The 18,900-nt window shown below is 39.0% G+C and overlaps 1 protein-coding gene across 1 annotated transcript in view; it reads right to left on the minus strand.

The window, feature by feature from the left end:
* Nucleotides 1-18,900, minus strand: part of CSMD1 (CUB and Sushi multiple domains 1) — a 1,675,903-nt gene that overhangs the window by 47,102 nt on the left and 1,609,901 nt on the right. The window contains exons 58-62 of the mRNA XM_075861938.1: nt 14,349-14,525; nt 13,301-13,480; nt 12,180-12,353; nt 6,452-6,625; nt 2,607-2,680 (exon numbers count right to left, since the gene is read on the minus strand). Of these exons, the coding sequence (XP_075718053.1) occupies nt 2,607-2,680; nt 6,452-6,625; nt 12,180-12,353; nt 13,301-13,480; nt 14,349-14,525 (779 nt within the window). The remainder of the gene's footprint in view (nt 1-2,606; nt 2,681-6,451; nt 6,626-12,179; nt 12,354-13,300; nt 13,481-14,348; nt 14,526-18,900) is intronic.

Raw genomic sequence — 18,900 nt, forward strand, 5'->3', positions numbered from 1 at the left:
GAATAAATCAATAAACAAACATACAAATCAATGTATTTTTATTTATGTAGGCGCCCTCCTGTGTTGAACTAATCGTCCATATCCAACATCAATGTACAAAATTCACTGGGTAAACCAATGTTTCTATAAATTTTAGGTGGCCTGGGTAAAGGTTTCAATGGCTTCATTTGTGGTTGTTCATGTGGCCCACAAGTAGGCCCGTAGCGAACATTGAAACATGGCCAGATGTAAGCTGGAATCATAAAAACTAACCTGCTCTATATATAGATGGTTTTGAGGAGTTAAATCTGAAAGCCACACAAAGTATATGAGAAATACAACAGGATAATGGGCACGTTTTAGATTAAAAAGGCTTTAATTAATATGTAATAGCAGGCACATGTAATGAGAAAGGTAAAAAAAAATAAAAAATATCTACACATAAAGAATTCACACCATAAACGTATGCCACTGATGTTATTATTAGGTTACACTTTCCAACCATCCTTTTTTACATTTATTTTGTATTTTCAGTAAAGAAACAGAAATAACAAAAAAGTTGCAACCTTATAGGCTATACATTAGACTGAAGGCTCTGATCTGTCTGACACATGCATGGATGAAAATACTCTACAGGTATAGATTGAGTGAATCATATCTCTACACAATGAGAGGGATGGTGAAAGAGGCAAGCGTGGGGAAAGAGGGAAGCGTGGGGAAAGAGGGAAGCGTGGGGAAAGAGGCAAGCGTGGGGAAAGAGGCAAGCGTGGGGAAAGAGGCAAGCGTGGGGAAAGAGGCAAGCGTGGGGAAAGAGGCAAGCGTGGCGAAAGAGGCAAGCGTGGGGAAAGAGGCAAGCGTGGGGAAAGAGGCAAGCGTGGGGAAAGGTATAGATTGAGTGAATCATATCTCTACACAATGAGAGGGATGGTGAAAGAGGCAAGCGTGGGGAAAGAGGGAAGCGTGGGGAAAGAGGGAAGCGTGGGGAAAGAGGGAAGCACGGGGAAAGAGGCAAGCGCGGGGAAAGAGGCAAGCGTGGGGAAAGGGAAGCATGGGGAAAGAGGGAGGCGTGGGGAAAGAGGCAAGCGTGGGGAAAGAGGCAAGCGTGGAGAAAGAGGGAAGCGTGGGGAAAGAGGCAAGCGTGGAGAAAGAGGCAAGCGTCGGGAAAGAGGCAAGCGTGGGGAAAGAGGCAAGCGTGGCGAAAGAGGCAAGCGTGGGGAAAGAGGCAAGCGTGGGGAAAGAGGCAAGCGTGGGGAAAGAGGCAAGCGTGGGGAAAGAGGCAAGCGTGGGGAAAGAGGCAAGCGTGGGGAAAGAGGCAAGCGTGGGGAAAGAGGCAAGCGTGGGGAAAGAGACAAGCGTGGGGAAAGAGACAAGCGTGGGGAAAGAGGCAAGCGTGGGGAAAGAGGCAAGCGTGGGGAAAGAGGCAAGCGCGGGGAAAGAGGCAAGCGCGGGGAAAGAGGCAAGCGTGGGGAAAGAGGCAAGCGTGGGGAAAGAGGCAAGCGTGGGGAAAGAGACAATCGTGGGGAAAGAGGCAAGCGTGGGGAAAGAGGCAAGCGTGGGGAAAGAGGCAAGCGTGGGGAAAGAGGCAAGCGCGGGGAAAGAGGCAAGCGTGGGGAAAGAGGGAGGCGTGGGGAAAGAGGGAAGCGTGGGGAAAGAGGCAAGCGTGGCGAAAGAGGCAAGCGTGGGGAAAGAGGCAAGCGTGGGGAAAGAGGCAAGCGTGGGGAAAGAGGCAAGCGTGGGGAAAGAGGCAAGCGTGGCGAAAGAGGCAAGCGTGGGGAAAGAGGCAAGCGTGGGGAAAGAGGCAAGCGTGGGGAAAGAGGCAAGCGTGGAGAAAGAGGCAAGCGTGGGGAAAGAGGCAAGCGTGGGGAAAGAGGCAAGCGTGGGGAACGAGGCAAGCGTGGGGAAAGAGACAAGCGTGGGGAAAGAGACAAGCGTGGGGAAAGAGGCAAGCGCGGGGAAAGAGGCAAGCGTGGGGAAAGAGGGAAGCGTGGGGAAAGAGGCAAGCGTGGGGAAATAGGCAAGCGTGGGGAAAGAGGCAAGCGTGGGGAAAGAGGCAAGCGTGGGGAAAGAGGCAAGCATGGGGAAAGAGGCAAGCGTGGGGAAAGAGGCAAGCGTGGCGAAAGAGGCAAGCGTGGGGAAAGAGGCAAGCGTGGGGAAAGAGGCAAGCGTGGGGAAAGAGTTGCTGAAAGAGTTAGTGCAGCCCATTAACTCTATCAGCACCCTGGACAGTAGCATGCTCGGCGCACGGAAATTACAGGTTCGGTCCGAATCTAACTTTTTCGTGAATTTCGGCGAACTAGCCGAACCGAACTTTTCATAAGTTCGCTCATCTCTAATCATGATGGGTGATAACTAGTAACAGCACATGTTTACTACAGTGCCATCTAAATGTAGACATATTACACAGAGGTTAGATTTCACTATTGCTAATGCTAATGTTATACCTAATGTTAATTGGATATGTTGTGTTTTGTCTGTTTAAAAATCACAGACTTCATTTAACTTATTAACGTTAAAAAAAAAAAACATTTAAAATATAACTAAAGAAATCTAAAGACTGGCAGAAAATCTATCTTTCATTATCCAAACTTTCTAACACTTAAACAGCGCTCATTAAATGTATTCATTACCTCATAAGCCTTGGAACTGTTCTGCATGCCATAATGCGGTGTACCAGGATCTCTGCAGGAGTTATGAGCGGGATCTGAAATGCGTGGAAAAACTGAGCATAAGACTAGGTTTCTATAGAAACAGTCAATCATTTTAGTTTATTTGGTTCTGCAATTCAAGGCATTCTATCAAAATTAAAATAAAACAGAAACGGACCGAGAGGATAAAACAACACTTCAGAAAAATAATATTAGGCAAATTACAATCATTAAAATTGTAAGAACATAAAAAACCTCATGACAGCACTTTCACAAAATACCTTTATAATACTTAAACTGGAAAGTTGCTTTGAAATATTTTAATTAATAAATATTAAAATTAATAAATTCACTAAAACAGAAACAGGTTCTTCATTGCCAAGGTTTTTGTACCTAATGCCTTATGTCAATCTTGTAAGGTTCCAGTCATTGGCCTGAGTGTGACTCCATACGTTAGTCATGTTCTCTAAATATTGTAAATTGTTGTCATTTCGTATTTTTATTTAATTATCCCTAACTACAATTACCTGTCGATTGCATATCTATCTATCTATCTATCTATCTATCTATCTATCTATCTATCTATCTATCTATCTATCTATCTATCTATCTATCTATCTATCTATCTATCTATCTATCTATCTATCTCATATCTATCTATCTATCTCATATCTATCTATCTAATATCTATCTATCTCATATCTATCTATCTATCTAATATCTATCTATCTATCTAATATCTATCTATCTATCTAATATCTATCTATCTATCTAATATCTATCTATCTATCTATCTATCTATCTATCTATCTATCTATCTATCTATCTATCTATCTATCTATCTAATATCTATCTATCTATCTATCTATCTAATATCTATCTATCTATCTATCTAATATCTATCTATCTATCTATCTATCTATCTATCTATCTATCTATCTATCTATCTATCTATCTATCTATCTATCTATCTATCTATCTATCTATCTCATATCTATCTATCTATCTATCTATCTATCTATCTATCTATCTATCTATCTATCTATCTATCTATCTCTCTCTCTCTCTCTCTATCTATCTATCTCATATCTATCTATCTATCTATTTTTTTTTTTTTTGTTGTCATCAATACGGCTTGTATACCAAACATTTTATATATCTTATAAATTGGGATTATATTATTATGTTCTGTCACTTTTTCCTATATGTTAAATGTAATTATGTTAAATGTAACTACCATATTGCTCTTTTATCTAATTGACGCATATTTCTTCAATCATTCGTGTTTGCTTTTTGTTCTATTCCTTGTAGCAAACTCCCTGTGTCCCCTCCCCATTTCCTCCTGTGATTGGTCGGTTTTTGATTACTGACATGTGTATATATATGTGAGATGTTCATTTGTGTATGTTCATGGCCTGAGGAAGACGCAATTCCTGCGTCGAAAAGCGTAGCCTACCACTTCCTATCGTTAATAAACATCGATATTGATATTAGCAGCGCCTTGCATCGGTCCCCCTTTTTTTCTATCCTTTACTTTCAAATCTGACGGTGAATTTACGTTCACCGGCCCTTGGACCTTGGCAGCAGCTACAGATCGCACCTGGCTGGACACACCTTGGGTGTGTCTCCTGACTTCGGATCTCCATAGCAGTGTGCTCCCTGGAGATCGTTCCACACCATCCAACAGTGTTATGCCTGGTCAGCATAACCCGACTAGGTGAGTGCAAATCACCTTAGCATTTATTGTCTGTTTTTGACCTCCGGATAATTGCACTATGTGGCGCCGTGTGTTTTTTCTTCTCTTCTAGTATCTATCTATCTATCTATCTATCTATCTATCTCATATCTATCTATCTATCTATCTATCTATCTATCTCATATCTATCTATCTATCTATCTCATATCTATCTATCTATCTATCTCATATCTATCTATCTATCTATCTATCTATCTATCTATCTATCTATCTATCTATCTATCTATCTATCTATCTATCTATCTATCTATCTATCTATCTATCTTGAGAAAGGCTCCTGTGTTGAGCTGAAACGTCGTGTGTATATGGACCAATAAAGCACCTTTTTCTACCTTGCCTATACCTTGGAGTGCTGCCTGATTTTTGGATTCTATCTATCTATCTATCTATCTATCTATCTATCTATCTATCTATCTATCTATCTATCTATCTATCTATCTCTCATATCTATCTATCTATCTATCTATCTATCTATCTATCTATCTATCTATCTATCTATCTATCTATCTATCTATCTATCTATCTATCTATCAATTCAATTCAATTCAAAGAAGCTTTATTGGCAGGACCAAATACATATTAGCATTGCCAAAGCAAGTAAGAAGTAAGGGAATGAGGGATAGGGACTGAGGGCTTGGGGATAGGGACACATCTAGGGTCGGGGTTATACAAGTCCATGGCATATCATGTCTCTCTCAGTTTATGGCATGCAGTGACATATTGTGCCGCTGTGCCCACTGTGGTTTCCTCTTCACCCAGCAGGATGTAGAGTTTCTCTTCCTCTTCCATGGAGCTGAAGTCCGGTAAGAGATCGGAGAGTCTCCTGAAGTGAGTGTCCCTCACTGCTGAGTATTTGGAGCAGTGTAGCAGGAAGTGGGCCTCATCCTCCACGGCCTCCTGGTCGCACTGTTGGCACAGTCGGCTCTCCCTGGGCTTGTAGTTCTGTCTGTGGCGCCCGGATTCGATGAGCAGGTTGTGGGCGCTCAGTCTGTAGCGGCTCAGGATCTGTCTGTCTCTGGGGTTTGGCAGTTTCTCCAGATATGGCGCCAGTTTATATTCCCGCTGTAGACTCCGGTATATTGTCAGTTTCTGGGATGTCTTTATGTCGTTCCTCCAGTCACTGACATACTCCTCTTGGCCTTTGTTTATTGTCTCCTTGATTTCGGCTTTTGTGAGGCCGCGCTGAGTGACATTTTCTTCAGGCCGGGTCAGGGTGAGATGTTCTGGGGGGCCTGGTTTACCTGGGACCCCTTGGTGTAGCAGGGCTTTATGGTGATAGGAACTTTGCCTGCTGCTGTGTAGATGGGCCCAGAATGATAGCGCCCTCTTCTGGATTGTGAGGTGTAGTGGGAATCTGCCCAGTTCTGCCCGACAGGCACTATTTGTGGTGCTCCGATGGACTTGGAGAAGGTGTTTGCAGAATTCTAGGTGGAAGATTTCTGTTGGGCTGGAATCCCACCTTGACCAGTCTGGGTATGTGTCCGGACCCCAGACTTCACTGGCATACCGGAGGATTGGGGAGATGATGGAGTCAAAGATTTTCAGCCAGACCGTCACTGGTGGTTTGAGGTGATAGAGTTTTCTTCTGATGGCATAGAAGGTTTTGCACGCCTTGTCTTTCAGTATCTCTATGGCTTGTTTAAAGCTTCCTGATTGGTTGATTTCTAGGCCCAGGTAAGTGTACCTGTCGGTCGCTGTGATTGTGGCGTCTATCTATCTATCTATCTATCTATCTATCTATCTATCTATCTATCTATCTATCTATCTATCTATCTATCTATCTATCTATCTATCGGCGTTCCTTCACCACAGTCCTATATTTCCTAACAGCAATACAATTTCCTTATATTTCCTCAGAGATTGCATTCAATTACCGAAGTATATCAATAAACAATATAAAAACTCTTTAAATTTAGATTTTTATTGTGTTGATATAATCTCTGGCAAAAAAAGAAAAATATCTGCATTTAAGTATTATTCTAACGAACACAGTCCAAAAATGGCTCTTTTATTTGAAAATGATTTTAATGACAGAACATGTTTGTATATTATTGAAAGAGATCACACGTACCAATGCAGGTTGGCTGAATACCATTCCATGTGCCCTCAGACTGGCAAATTCTTCTGGATGACCCAACCAAAACAAAAGGTGGTCTACACTGATATGAAACTTCTGATTTATATGTAAAACTTCTTCCAAAAAGTCTTCCCTCAGCTGGAGTTCCTGGATCTCCACAAAACACAGCTGAAATATAGCAAATATCAGTTAAACAATCACACATATAGGTAACATCTATCTATCTATACATTGATGTGTATTTTATTCATTGCCTTTCTTTAGGTCTGCATGCACACCTCGTGCATCATAAGTTGCTGTTTTTCTTATCTATACTGTATCGCTTGGCTCAGCTTTGAGAATAATCATAAAAAATGAATTCTTAGTTTGTTTTGCCTGTTTTCCACTAACCCCATGTAGTAAATCTTAGTTTCATTGCAATATGCTGTCAAGACAAGGTTATGCCCCAAAATTTCTACAGCCCCAGCCTAAAAGAGACAAACGACATTATACAATAGATAATATTAATACAATAAAAACAATCGAATGCAGTATTAATAGGATGATGGGTGCTGGATTTTCAGATATTCTAGATTTTTGGACAGTCATGGAAGAGTATATAAAATGTACCTGTAAGGGTAGAAAACCTTAAGGAATACAGACTGAAATAAAATGCTAATGCTACTAACACAAAACATATAACATAGTGTACATAATATTTTAATGAGGAATTGGATAGAATTTTATAGATATCACATAATTAAAAGACATTAAGATGCGATGATCTAGCTTCATTTGTTTCTTACGAGCTCAGTTGCATCTATACATTTTGAACCCCTTCAATATGGTCAGTTGTGTCATGTGATCTTAGTTACATAGTTAGTACGACTGAAAAAAGACACATGACCATCAAGTTCAACCAAGGGATGGGAAAAGGGAAGGTAATAATTTCTAGACATAGGAGCTAATAGTTTTTTGTTCTAGGTAATTATCTAAGCCTTTTTTAAAGCCATTTACTGTCCCTGCTGTGACCAGCTCCTGCGGTAGTCTATTCCATAGATTCACCGTTCTCACAGTAAAGAAGGCTTGTCGCCTCTGCAGGTTGAACCTTTTTTTCTCCAGACGGAGGGAGCGCCCCCTTGTTATTTGAGGGGGTTTTACATGGAACAGGATATCACCATATTTTTTGTATGTGCCATTCATATATTTATATAAGTTAATCATGTCCCCCTTAGTCGTCTTTTTTCAAGGCTAAATAGGTTTAATTCTTTTAATCTTTCCTCATAACTCAGATTCTCCATGCCCCTTATTAGCTTCGTTGCTCTTCTTTTTATTTTTTCCAACTCCAGGGCATCCTTTCTATGAACTGGAGCCCAGATCTGAACTGCATATTCTAGATGAGGCCTCACTAATGCTTTGTAAAGTGGCAATATTACATCCCTGTCCCGCGAGTCCATGCCTCTTTTAATACACAATAATATCTTGCTGGCCTTTGAAACAGCTGATTGACATTGCATGCTGCTATTTAGTTTATGATTTACAAGTACACCCGGATCCTTCTCAACAAGTGACTCCCCCAGTGTAGCTCCCCCTAGGACATATGATGCATGCAGGTTGTTGGTACCCAGATGCATAACTTTACATTTATCTACATTAAACTTCATTTGCCAATTGCATGCCCAAACACTTAGTTTGTTTAAATCCGCTTGCAATTCACGAACATCTTCCATAGACTGAACTATATTACATAGCTTGGTGTCATCTGCAAAAATAGAAATAGTGCTATTAATCCCATCCTCTATATCATTAATAAATAAGTTGAATAATAGTGGTCCCAGCACGGAACCCTGGGGTACACCACTTATAACCGGGGACCATTCAAAGTAGGAATCATTTACCACAACTCTCTGGATACGGTCCTTGGGACAATTCTCAATCCAATTACAAACTATACTTTCTAAACCTATAGTCCTTAATTTACCCATTAGACGTCTATGAGGGACAGTGTCAATTGCCTTTGCAAAGTCCAAAAACACTATATCCACAGAGGCCCCACTGTCTAGGCTTCTGCTCACCTCTTCATAAAAACAAATCAGGTTAGTTTGACAACATATGTCCTTAGTAAAACCGTGCTGGCTGTCACTTATAATACTATTTATTGTCACATAATCCTGTATATAGTCCCTCAATAGCCCCTCAAACATTTTCCCCACGATGGATGTTAAGCTTACTGATCTATAATTACCCGGCGAAGACCTAGAGCCCTTTTTGAAAATAGGCACCGCATTTGCCCTGCGCCAGTCCCTTGGCACTATACCAGTCACTAGAGAATCTCTGAATATTATGAAAAGGGGGACAGAAATAACTGAACTAAGCTCTTTAAGAATTCTAGGGTGTAACCCATCTGGTCCCGGGGCCTTCTGCACATTTATTTTATTTAATTTAGCTTGTACCATATCTACATTCATCCAATTCAGTATATCAACTGATATATTAACAGCACTGGCACCGGCTACATCAGCTGCTCTTTCTTCTGTCGTATATACAGAGCTAAAGAACCCATTTAGTAACTCTGCCTTCTCTTGATCCCCTGTGACCAACTCCCCATTACCACTATCTAGGGGTCCTACATGTTCAGACCTTGGCTTTTTTGCATTTATATACTTGAAGAATTTTTTGGGATTTGTTTTACTATCCTTGAGCACCTGCATTTTGTATTTTTACTAATTTTATTACATTTTTACAGATTTTATTACGCTCTTTATAATTTAAAAAGGCTACAGCTGTACCCTCAGATTTGTATTTTTTAAATGGCCTTTTTTTTGTCATGTATTGCCCTTTTTACAGAAGGTGTAAGCCATGTGGGATTTAATTTTAGTTGTTTATACTTGTTACCTATAGGAATACATTTTGCACTATAATTACCCAAAGTAGATTTGAAAATCTCCCATTTATAATTTGTCCCATTATTTAACTTTAGTTCTTCCCAGTCTATATCTTGAATTGCAGCCCTCATCCTGGGGAAATTGGCTTTTTTAAAATTAAGTGTTTTTGCCCTCCCAGCCTGTGTTTGTTTTTTACAGTATAGGTAAAATGTAACCATATTGTGATCACTGTTACCGAGGTTTTCACAAACATTGACATTCCCAATAAGCTCTGCATTATTAGAAATTACCAGATCCAACAGAGCTTCACCTCTAGTCGGGTTTTCCACAAACTGGCCCATAAAATTTTCCTGCAACAGGTTGAGGAAATGTCTCCCCTTTGCAGTTGAAGCCAAACCATAAACACCAATTAATGTCCCGGTAATTAAAATCTCCCATTATTACTACAGCACCCGCCTGTGCAGCCCGCTCCCTCTGTTTATATAGCTGACCTTCCATCTCCTCAGTTATACTGGGGGGTGTATAGATCACACCAAAAGTAATTTTTTCAGTGTTTACTTCCCTTTCTAGTTCCACCCACAAGGTTTCAACCTCCTCACAATCTTCACCCACTATTGTCTCTTTCACACCCGCCTTCATATCACTTCTCACATACAGACATACACCACCACCTTTCCTATTTGTCCTGTCTTTCCGAAAAAGATTTACAGCCCAGTCGTGCGACGAGCCTAGCCATGTTTCAGCAACACCAACTATATCTATATTTTCTTCCAGTATCAAGGCCTCCAGCTCCCTAATTTTGCTTGCTAGACTTCTGGCATTTGTGAACATACACTTTAACTTGCCTTTCAGTTTTTCACTTTTATTATCAGAAATGTGATTATTTTACACTATTTGGGCATTTTTATTTTCACTGCTGTTTTGTAAAAAGGATCTCCTGATCCTGTTGTCTAGTCCTCTCCCCACAGTCTGTTTCTCCCCCGACCAATATAGTCTGACCCCTCTCTAACCTGACTACCCGTTTTTTTCTACATTGACCTCCCTCCTCAGCCCTAGTTTAAATACTCCACCACCCCAGCTAGAATTCTCTCCCTTAGCACAGCAGACCCCCTTCCAGTTAGGTGAAAATCATCTGCAGAATACAGTTTGTACCCCAATGAAAAGTCAGCCCAGTGCTCTAGGAAACCAAAGCCTGCATTTAACTCCCTGAGCTCCCGCTGTCTTTCCTGTGATGCACATGGCACAGGCAGTATTCTGAGAATACATCCTTGGAGGTCCTTCCCTTCAGCTTGTAGCCTTTAAAATTATTCTTAAGTCTCCTCCACCTACCATTTATTCTGTCGTTGGTACCTACGTGGGCCACAACAGCTGGATGATCACCAGCCCCTCCCAGCAATTTGTCCACCCGTTCCACCACATGCCGAACCCTGGCACTAGGGAGACAGCAAACCATTTGTTTAAGGCGAATGACAACCAGAATAGACCATGCTCTCATGTGTAGACAGGAGGTCATATTCTCATGTGTGGCTGCCTTCCTCTGAGCTACAGGATTACATCATCACCTATTAAATCCCTCCTGACAGCTCTGGGACCCTTCCTCTCCCCACCCAGATCCACCCTCCTTGTTCCTCTGTATGTCCTCCCATGCATTTAGTGCTGCTGAAGGGATAATTTATGTCCTATCTAAAGGCGGCAGGAGTGCATCGATATAATAGGTCCCTACAATGGTTAGTTGCAGATTTATAAAACTCCCCTGACTCAAACTCTATACTATCTGTGAATGCTGTTTGCAGAGAGTTCAGTGTATTTCTAGGAGATGCTGCTCCTCACTGCCTCCTGTGTAAAAATTGACATGGAGAAACCTTTCAGAAGCACACGAAAGAGAGAGGCTGAGCTGCATAGGATATACTGAAATTCTTCAGTGTGAGGACAGAGGTTATATGTCACTGATCTATCATTTGCTGCACTAAGATAAGACTCGGAGCAGAGCAAGTGCAGTGTGATGTGACTCCGCCCTCTCTGCCTCTGTAAAGCCAGAAGCATCATGAGAAATGTCTGCATTAGGGGAACCATATCAAAGTGGAGGAAAGAACCAAGATAGCAGACAAACCATAAATGGCACATCAACTATAACAGGTACATGCAAGGCATACAGAACAGCCTCTACATTATTATTTAATAAAAGACTATGCTGCACTATATAGGCAAAAAAAATGCTGGAGTGTTTTTTTTTTAAATACTTGCTGTAGGGCTTCCTGAGTATCACTGGGATCTCTGGATGTCCTAGCAATGGGATATCATGTGATAGGCTTATTTTGGTGGGATTCTTCAAAGTGATTATCTAAAGTGGACAATCCCTTTAAGAATGAACTGTGAATGAAAATCTTTATGTGTGTGTATATATATATATATATATATATATATATATATATATATATATATATATATAAAATATTTAGTCAATATATTAGTCAATAGATCGTAGTAACAAATCTTTTTTTGACAATGACTCTGTGCCTGACACGACAAATTGTCTTTTATTCTTTAGTCTCAAGAAGCAGTATTAAATGCAGTAACACTCAATGGTTTTATTGTGAAAGGATGTAAAAAAAATAAAAGTAGCAATAAACTGAAATATTAAGTACAAGTTAATTGGTGTCTGAGAAAATCATCAGTGCTGTCTGTTCAACTGAATGACCAATCTGTCCAATCTGTCTGCATAGCTACAGTATCCTGGCTGTATAATTAAACATTTTGATTGATCACACTAAGTTATATCCTTTATTGAGCCATAAATTGAAAAAAAGATTAAAAATAAAGAAGAAATAATTTTTTAATTCAAACAGTTCTTAACTTACGCAAACACTGAGGGATTTCTCCTCTCCAGCTTCCCCTTCTTTCACATGAAAGAACAGTAGGACTAGAAAGTTGGTAACCCTCCACACATGTATAACTGACACTTGAGCCCCAACTGTAGTCAGATCCTTCTAGCTTTCCATACGGTACATGTGGGGGCTGCCCACAGTGTATGGCTAGTTTATGGAGACAAGAAAATACGTTTTAGGATTGATAAAAATTCTCCCATAACAGTATAACCAGCATTGCTATATTTCATATCCATGCAGTACTGTGGGTACTTTTTTCACGCACACTAACAATAAAGAATTCAATATGAAATATAAGGCAATCCTCTAGATATTTGTTTAATACTTTTTGCAGATAATTCACATTGAACATTTGGATCTATTGAACTTTTTGGGTTATACTTTTGGCAATTATTTAAGTCTATAAATATATGTATTAGTGTAGGTAGTGTTTTTATTACTTGTTGTTATGTTGACCCTTCGTTTTAACAACCTCCTTAGAAATCATAAATGTATGTTAGAGATTGCATGTATGTGGTGACCATATGTTATCACCTTCACAATCCTCACAGCAACACATACATAAAAGCCAGATTGTTCCTTAAGAAGGTCCACTTATCAGTCCGATTGTTGGATCAGGTGGAAAAACTGAGCTGTCTACGTGCTCTATTGTGCAGTCGTAGAGAAAGTCCCGCAAATATTTAATGGTTGGTTGCTTTACATTAAAGTCTTTCTTCAGGTTAAACACAATCTGCTTATGATTATGCTTATGGACATTTGCAAATAGAAGTGTCTTAGTCTGCCTGCTTTTCTACAGAAAGTCTTAAAATATATGGCCAGTTTAAGGGAATGTAAACAAGGATATTAAAAGTTTATGCATGGTTACTGAATATTTAGCATATTCACTTTTTGAAGGTCTTTTTTTTTTTCATGAAAGATGGACTGGCATGCTGTTGTCTAAATCCTCTTGTAAAAAACAGTGAATTAGTTACAAACTTTTTGAAAACAAAGATCAAAAAGTTCAAGTGTGAATCTGCAAATTATCAGCAACACCAAAAAATGTATAATGACATATCGTATTAATACTATATGACATAATATTACTATATAAATACCATTGCATGTTTGTTTTGTCTGGTTCCAGGTGCCATCTTTCCCACACTTCATTGGACCTGCAGAGGGTGGATCTTTCAAATAGCCTGGGTTACAGTGGTAAGTCACGGTTTTGTTAAATGTAAAATCTTTTCCTAGTTGAATACCATTAGCGATGGGACCTGGATCTTCACATGTAATCACTAACATGAAAACAGAAGAGGCTGACTTTATTACAAGTTTTAACAACAGTGGCTGCTGTACTGTATGTATAGCAAATGATTTATGTGTTGTGATTAATATGTATGTATTGTATGATTGTATGGTGGAACATTTCATCTCTTTAATTAAAGCAATGATTTATTTGACCCTATAATTGTAACTGCAGATGACGGATGGATGGATGGATGGATGGATAGATAGATAGATAGATAGATAGATAGATAGATAGATAGATAGATAGATAGATAGATACAAAGAGAAATAGATAATAGATGGAAAGTGATTCTTTTTCTCTCTGCCTCTGTATATATATATATTAAATAAGTATATATATATATATATATATATATATATATATATATATATATATTAAAAAAAAACAAAGAAAAAGCAGCACCGTTCCTTCTGTGTGGGGTGCAAAAAATTCCCGTTTGGACACTCGACCAGTGTCCCAAATACCAATACGCTCCAAAATACGAGACAGCACTCCAGATTTTGTGAAAAATAGGATCACTTTATTGCGACGTTTCAGCCCTACTCCATGGGGCCTTTCTCAAGCAGAGAGAGCTGCTTGAGAAAGGCCCCATGGAGTAGGGCTGAAACGTCGCATTAAAGTGATCCTATTTTTGACAAAATCTGGAGTGCTGTCTCGTAATTTGGAGCGTATATATATATATATATATATATATATATATATATATATATTTCTCCTAAATAAGTTTTAGAAAGCAATGTTGACTGAAGACAAAAAGAAGAAAAAGTTTAATCAATAGTCATTACGTGCATAGAGAGAAAAAAAATTCATCTGACACTTTTCTAATCTGTTGTGACAGTTATATGGTTATTGACCTGAGCAATCTGGAGCACTTCCAGTCCAGGTTCCATTGGCAGTACAATGTCGAGTAGTTAACCCTGATGTTTTGTAACCTTCCCAGCAGGCATAGATGACAGAACTGGAGAAAAGTATCCCGTCACTGAAAATGATCATGCCATTGGCTGGAGTTCCAGGATTTCCACAGGATACCGCTGTCAGAAAGATGGAGCTAAAATCAACATAGTTGCACAGAAGTGACAAGTGGGATTAAAGCTCGTACATTGATTTTAAACAGCAGAGATAGCTTTGAAGGCTTATATTTATCACACCAGTCACTGTGATAGCACACAGAAATTGAGTATTTATGGAATTTTATTTTGATTAAATTTGAGACATTTCAATACAGTATATGCAATGTTACTGATGTCCTTGTTAGCCAAAATATATATATTCTAATGTAAAGGTTTATTAAAGACGAGCCGCTTAGTATGTTTTAAATGATGGGTATAGTAATATAATTACAATAAAAAAAGGCAATAATATATATATATATATATATATATATATATATATAAAATATATTTATATATAAACATGTACATATATATATATGTATATATACACACACACACACACACACACACACACACACATACACACACACACACACACACACACACACACACACACACACACACACAATGAAGTGCATAAGCCTTGGTAAGAAGATATATGCTATTAGTATATTCTGTAATATATTTGAGGCTTACATAGATTGTTTATACTATACTGGAGAGTATTCTGCAGACCAGTGATATTTCGATACTAGCAATCCTTTGTAAGAATGATAGATTTATGTGCAGGTCTGTTTTACTGATTCCAGCTAGGGAAAACCCGAGGAGCTATAGAGGACCATTTAAAATGTATGCCTCATACACATGCCTACTCTGCAGTAAGGTGAAAACATAAATTCTTTATACTATAATAGTGATTACTGCCCCTAGATCCCATCCCATAATGATTTATAAGCATATAATCAGTCATACACTATCAAATGCCATCGAATCCATTAGAAAACCTGTTTAAAAAATAAAAACACAGCGCTCCATAGTGAAGAAACCTTTGGGTATGTTGAGAACGGACAGAGAAAGATATAACTGCTCACCTGGGCGAGATGTGCTAATAACAGGCACAACTCTATATAGTGGCTTTGTGCAGTTTAGGACCAGTTGCAGCTCCTCCTTGGCCGGTTGTGCATAAAAGCATACGCAATAAGTAGCATAGATAAAGTTAAAAAAATAAGAATATCTGGGCGCTGCTGGATGAAGGACATAGACTGGAATCCGTTTAATTTCATAGGGCTCCGCATTTCAACACCGAACAGGTGTCTTCCTCAGGCAAGTGTAACAGCAGGGAATCCTATTTATGTAGTTAGCAAGTTATTGGTTCACATAGTCTGCTCTTCCAAAATGGCTCCCTACCCTATTGACTTTTACTCTTTAGGTCCCGCCCCCTTGACTCTATGATGTCATACTTTTATTTTCCCTCCATTTTATTGTCCCTCCTTTTTACTGGTGTGTATATAAACCTATGTATAATGTACTGCTGTTACACTTGCCTGAGGAAGACACCTGTTCAGTGTTGAAACACGCAGCCCTATGAAACAAAACAACTCTTTTATACGGATTCTAGTCTATGTCCTTCATCCAGTAGCGCCCAGATATCCTTGTTGTTCCAACTTTATCTATGCATCAAATCCATTGCAGGCATTCCTCCTTAAAACTATGGATGGGGTGCCCCGAGCCAAGCAAAAATGTATAAATGTGATCTTTCTAGCCACCAAACAGACCATAGCAAACTCTCAAGTCAAGCTACTAATAAACTTTTATATGTTTATTTATAAATTAACTGTTTTTACATGAGTAACCCTTAAATCTTTTGATAAATATTGGGAACTTCGGAGGGCTTATGACTTCCCAGTCAATTGATCCGTCTCTAATTTTCATTGCTTAATTGGTTTGGCCCAAGTCTCTCCCCCTCTGTGCCACCTTGTCTTCCCTTTTTCTTTTTCCCATTTATTCTGGTTTCTATAATGGTTGGGCCTTCATTTATGAACCCTTATCCGAATTATAGTCCTGAGACATAATACGCCAGTTGGGCTTAGTTTCATAGAGGTCTCAGACTTTTTCATTATCGTACTATCTTATGCCTTGACTATGACAATGCTGTGCATTCTTTATTGTAAATTTAATAAAACCTATTGTATGAAAAAAAAAATGTTTACTACTAATCTTGAAGATACACTAGGCCACATTTATCAAAATGGTCTTAAAGCTTACCTAACCCTTCAGATGACTTTTCAGAATATGACGTCATATGTGTGTACATAAGGAATAAAACAATTTCTTGCTATTATATGACTTTTATCCAGCTAGTGGGTGTAGCCAAACTGCTATCATGTCTCCCATACACAGAACACATAGAGTAAGAAAATTCTGCTCTCCAATGTCTTTGTTGCACACCCTCAGATGCAGCAGCAGCATGGAGGACATCATACAGCAGTACTGAGCAGTGTAGCTGTGAATCCAGTACTAGGTGAGAAAGAACATGTCCCCTCCCCCTCTCCATAGACTTCTACTGGCAGCATGTAACCTGAACTCACAGTGAGCTGATAATTCATCTTGTCTCTCAAAACGGATTTTAGCAATGAATTTAGAGTAAATAATCAGTGCATGAGGGAGGGGGTGGGGAAAAGGGAGAGAAGTGTCCTAAGACTTTTAATGCTAAAAAGGCAACAATAAGATATTTAAGGGTAATTTTTCATTGAGAAGAGAAAATCTATTAAAGAATATTGTATACATTCACATCATTATTAACATAATGATAAAGACATCTAATTTTGACTTAATATGTGTGGATTATTTGCAGAAGTTAAATATTAATAATGTTTCTAAAAGATTTACATGAAAACATGAGGTATAAAAAGAGAATATACACGAAGTGGAGCTTATGAAAATTAATCTAGTTCTGATCTATTTCTGAAGGATTTAATTGTCTGAATTATTTTTCTAATAAGATGTAAAATAAATGTCAGTGCCTTTCTCTTAAAGTTCACCAGTGATTTAAACTATGTGATATACTTGCTCAGCAAGTCAGATGCTGCGGTGGCTAACTAGGGATCTCATTAGTACCAAGCATGATACGGCCTCTAATATACCCTTGATGAATTTTATCTTTTTAAAAATAACTTTGTGGATTTGAAAGCAGCAGCTCCAAAGTAAGAATCATTGTTCTCATGTCACGTGTTGTTCATTTGCTACTCTCTCTGAATGACAGTCTGTACAAAATAATTGCTTTTCTTTAAGATGGAGCACTTCACAGGGAGCATCTAACTACAAGGGCTTTGTGCTATAGTTAGATATTACCTGGTGAGATTTCCTGCTCTAGTTACCAACTAGTCCATTTAAGCTTCCCTGAGATATAGACAAAAGTTTTAACACTTAGCTAATTAACAAAACAGCATTATGGTCATAAATAAATATAACACTATGCTAATAGAGAAAAGAGCATACAGCAGACAGACAAACCACTAATCAATGGCAATTAATTTAAGATCATTTTGGTCTATAAGTAATTTTTTACCATGGTCTCCTATGAGACTTATAGGCTTAGTCCTATATATAATGGGTTGATGTATAAAAGCCAGTACAATGGGAAACTGGAGCAGTTGCCTATATCAACCATGCTAGCTTTTTACTAATTTGATGTCATATGGTTTTCTTAATTTCCTCATTTATTTTTATATGTACTATGTATGTTAAACAGCTTATAATTTGAGGGTTTTAATGTCATGTTGTTACATAGAAGAAATATTGAAGAAGGACGAGGAGCAATGTAAAATATTTCTATCAGCCAAAATGCAACCTCTTTCTTCACATGACGTTCTCCTGTGCCCCTCCCGTTGTCTCCAAACTCTTAAATATGTTCTTACATCTTCACATAGTTATATAATCCAACAGAAATCTTCTCTGCATGCATTACTCCAGCACTAATGCTTCCACCTTTTGACATAGTACGTACTGTAGACCATCTAAAACATGGTTTATCTCTTGCTTCTATCTCTTAACTATTTGCACCAAGTCTTTCTGCAGGGGCTGCGATCACAGAGCTCTATACATTCATTTGCAAGAGGAATAATGAACATGTGAACGACTACCCACATGTCTCTGCCCATGGCCGATTCTAGCTTTACTGCTGCTTGAGGCAAAAATTGAACCTGTGGAACCCGCTGGCCAGCCCAAGACCGCAGTCCAGAAGATACAGACGGAGATACATGACCTACGCACACGTCAGGATCAACTCCTTGAGGCTGTAAATTCTATCATGGTCTGTCTTGAACAACTCACTGTTCCACCTCCGGTTCTTACTCCAGAGGCTGTTGCTGTGCCACTGCCCGTTGCTCCTCCTGTTTGTTCTGGATTCACAGTTCCTCTGCCTTCTCCTCCTCGCTATGACGGTGATCCCAGAGCATGTAGAGGATTTATTAACCAATGCACGGTTAATCTTAGGCTACGGGCTCATGTCTTC

This window comes from Rhinoderma darwinii, chromosome 4 (genome assembly GCF_050947455.1).
Source record: "Rhinoderma darwinii isolate aRhiDar2 chromosome 4, aRhiDar2.hap1, whole genome shotgun sequence".
Classification (NCBI taxonomy): domain Eukaryota; kingdom Metazoa; phylum Chordata; class Amphibia; order Anura; family Rhinodermatidae; genus Rhinoderma; species Rhinoderma darwinii.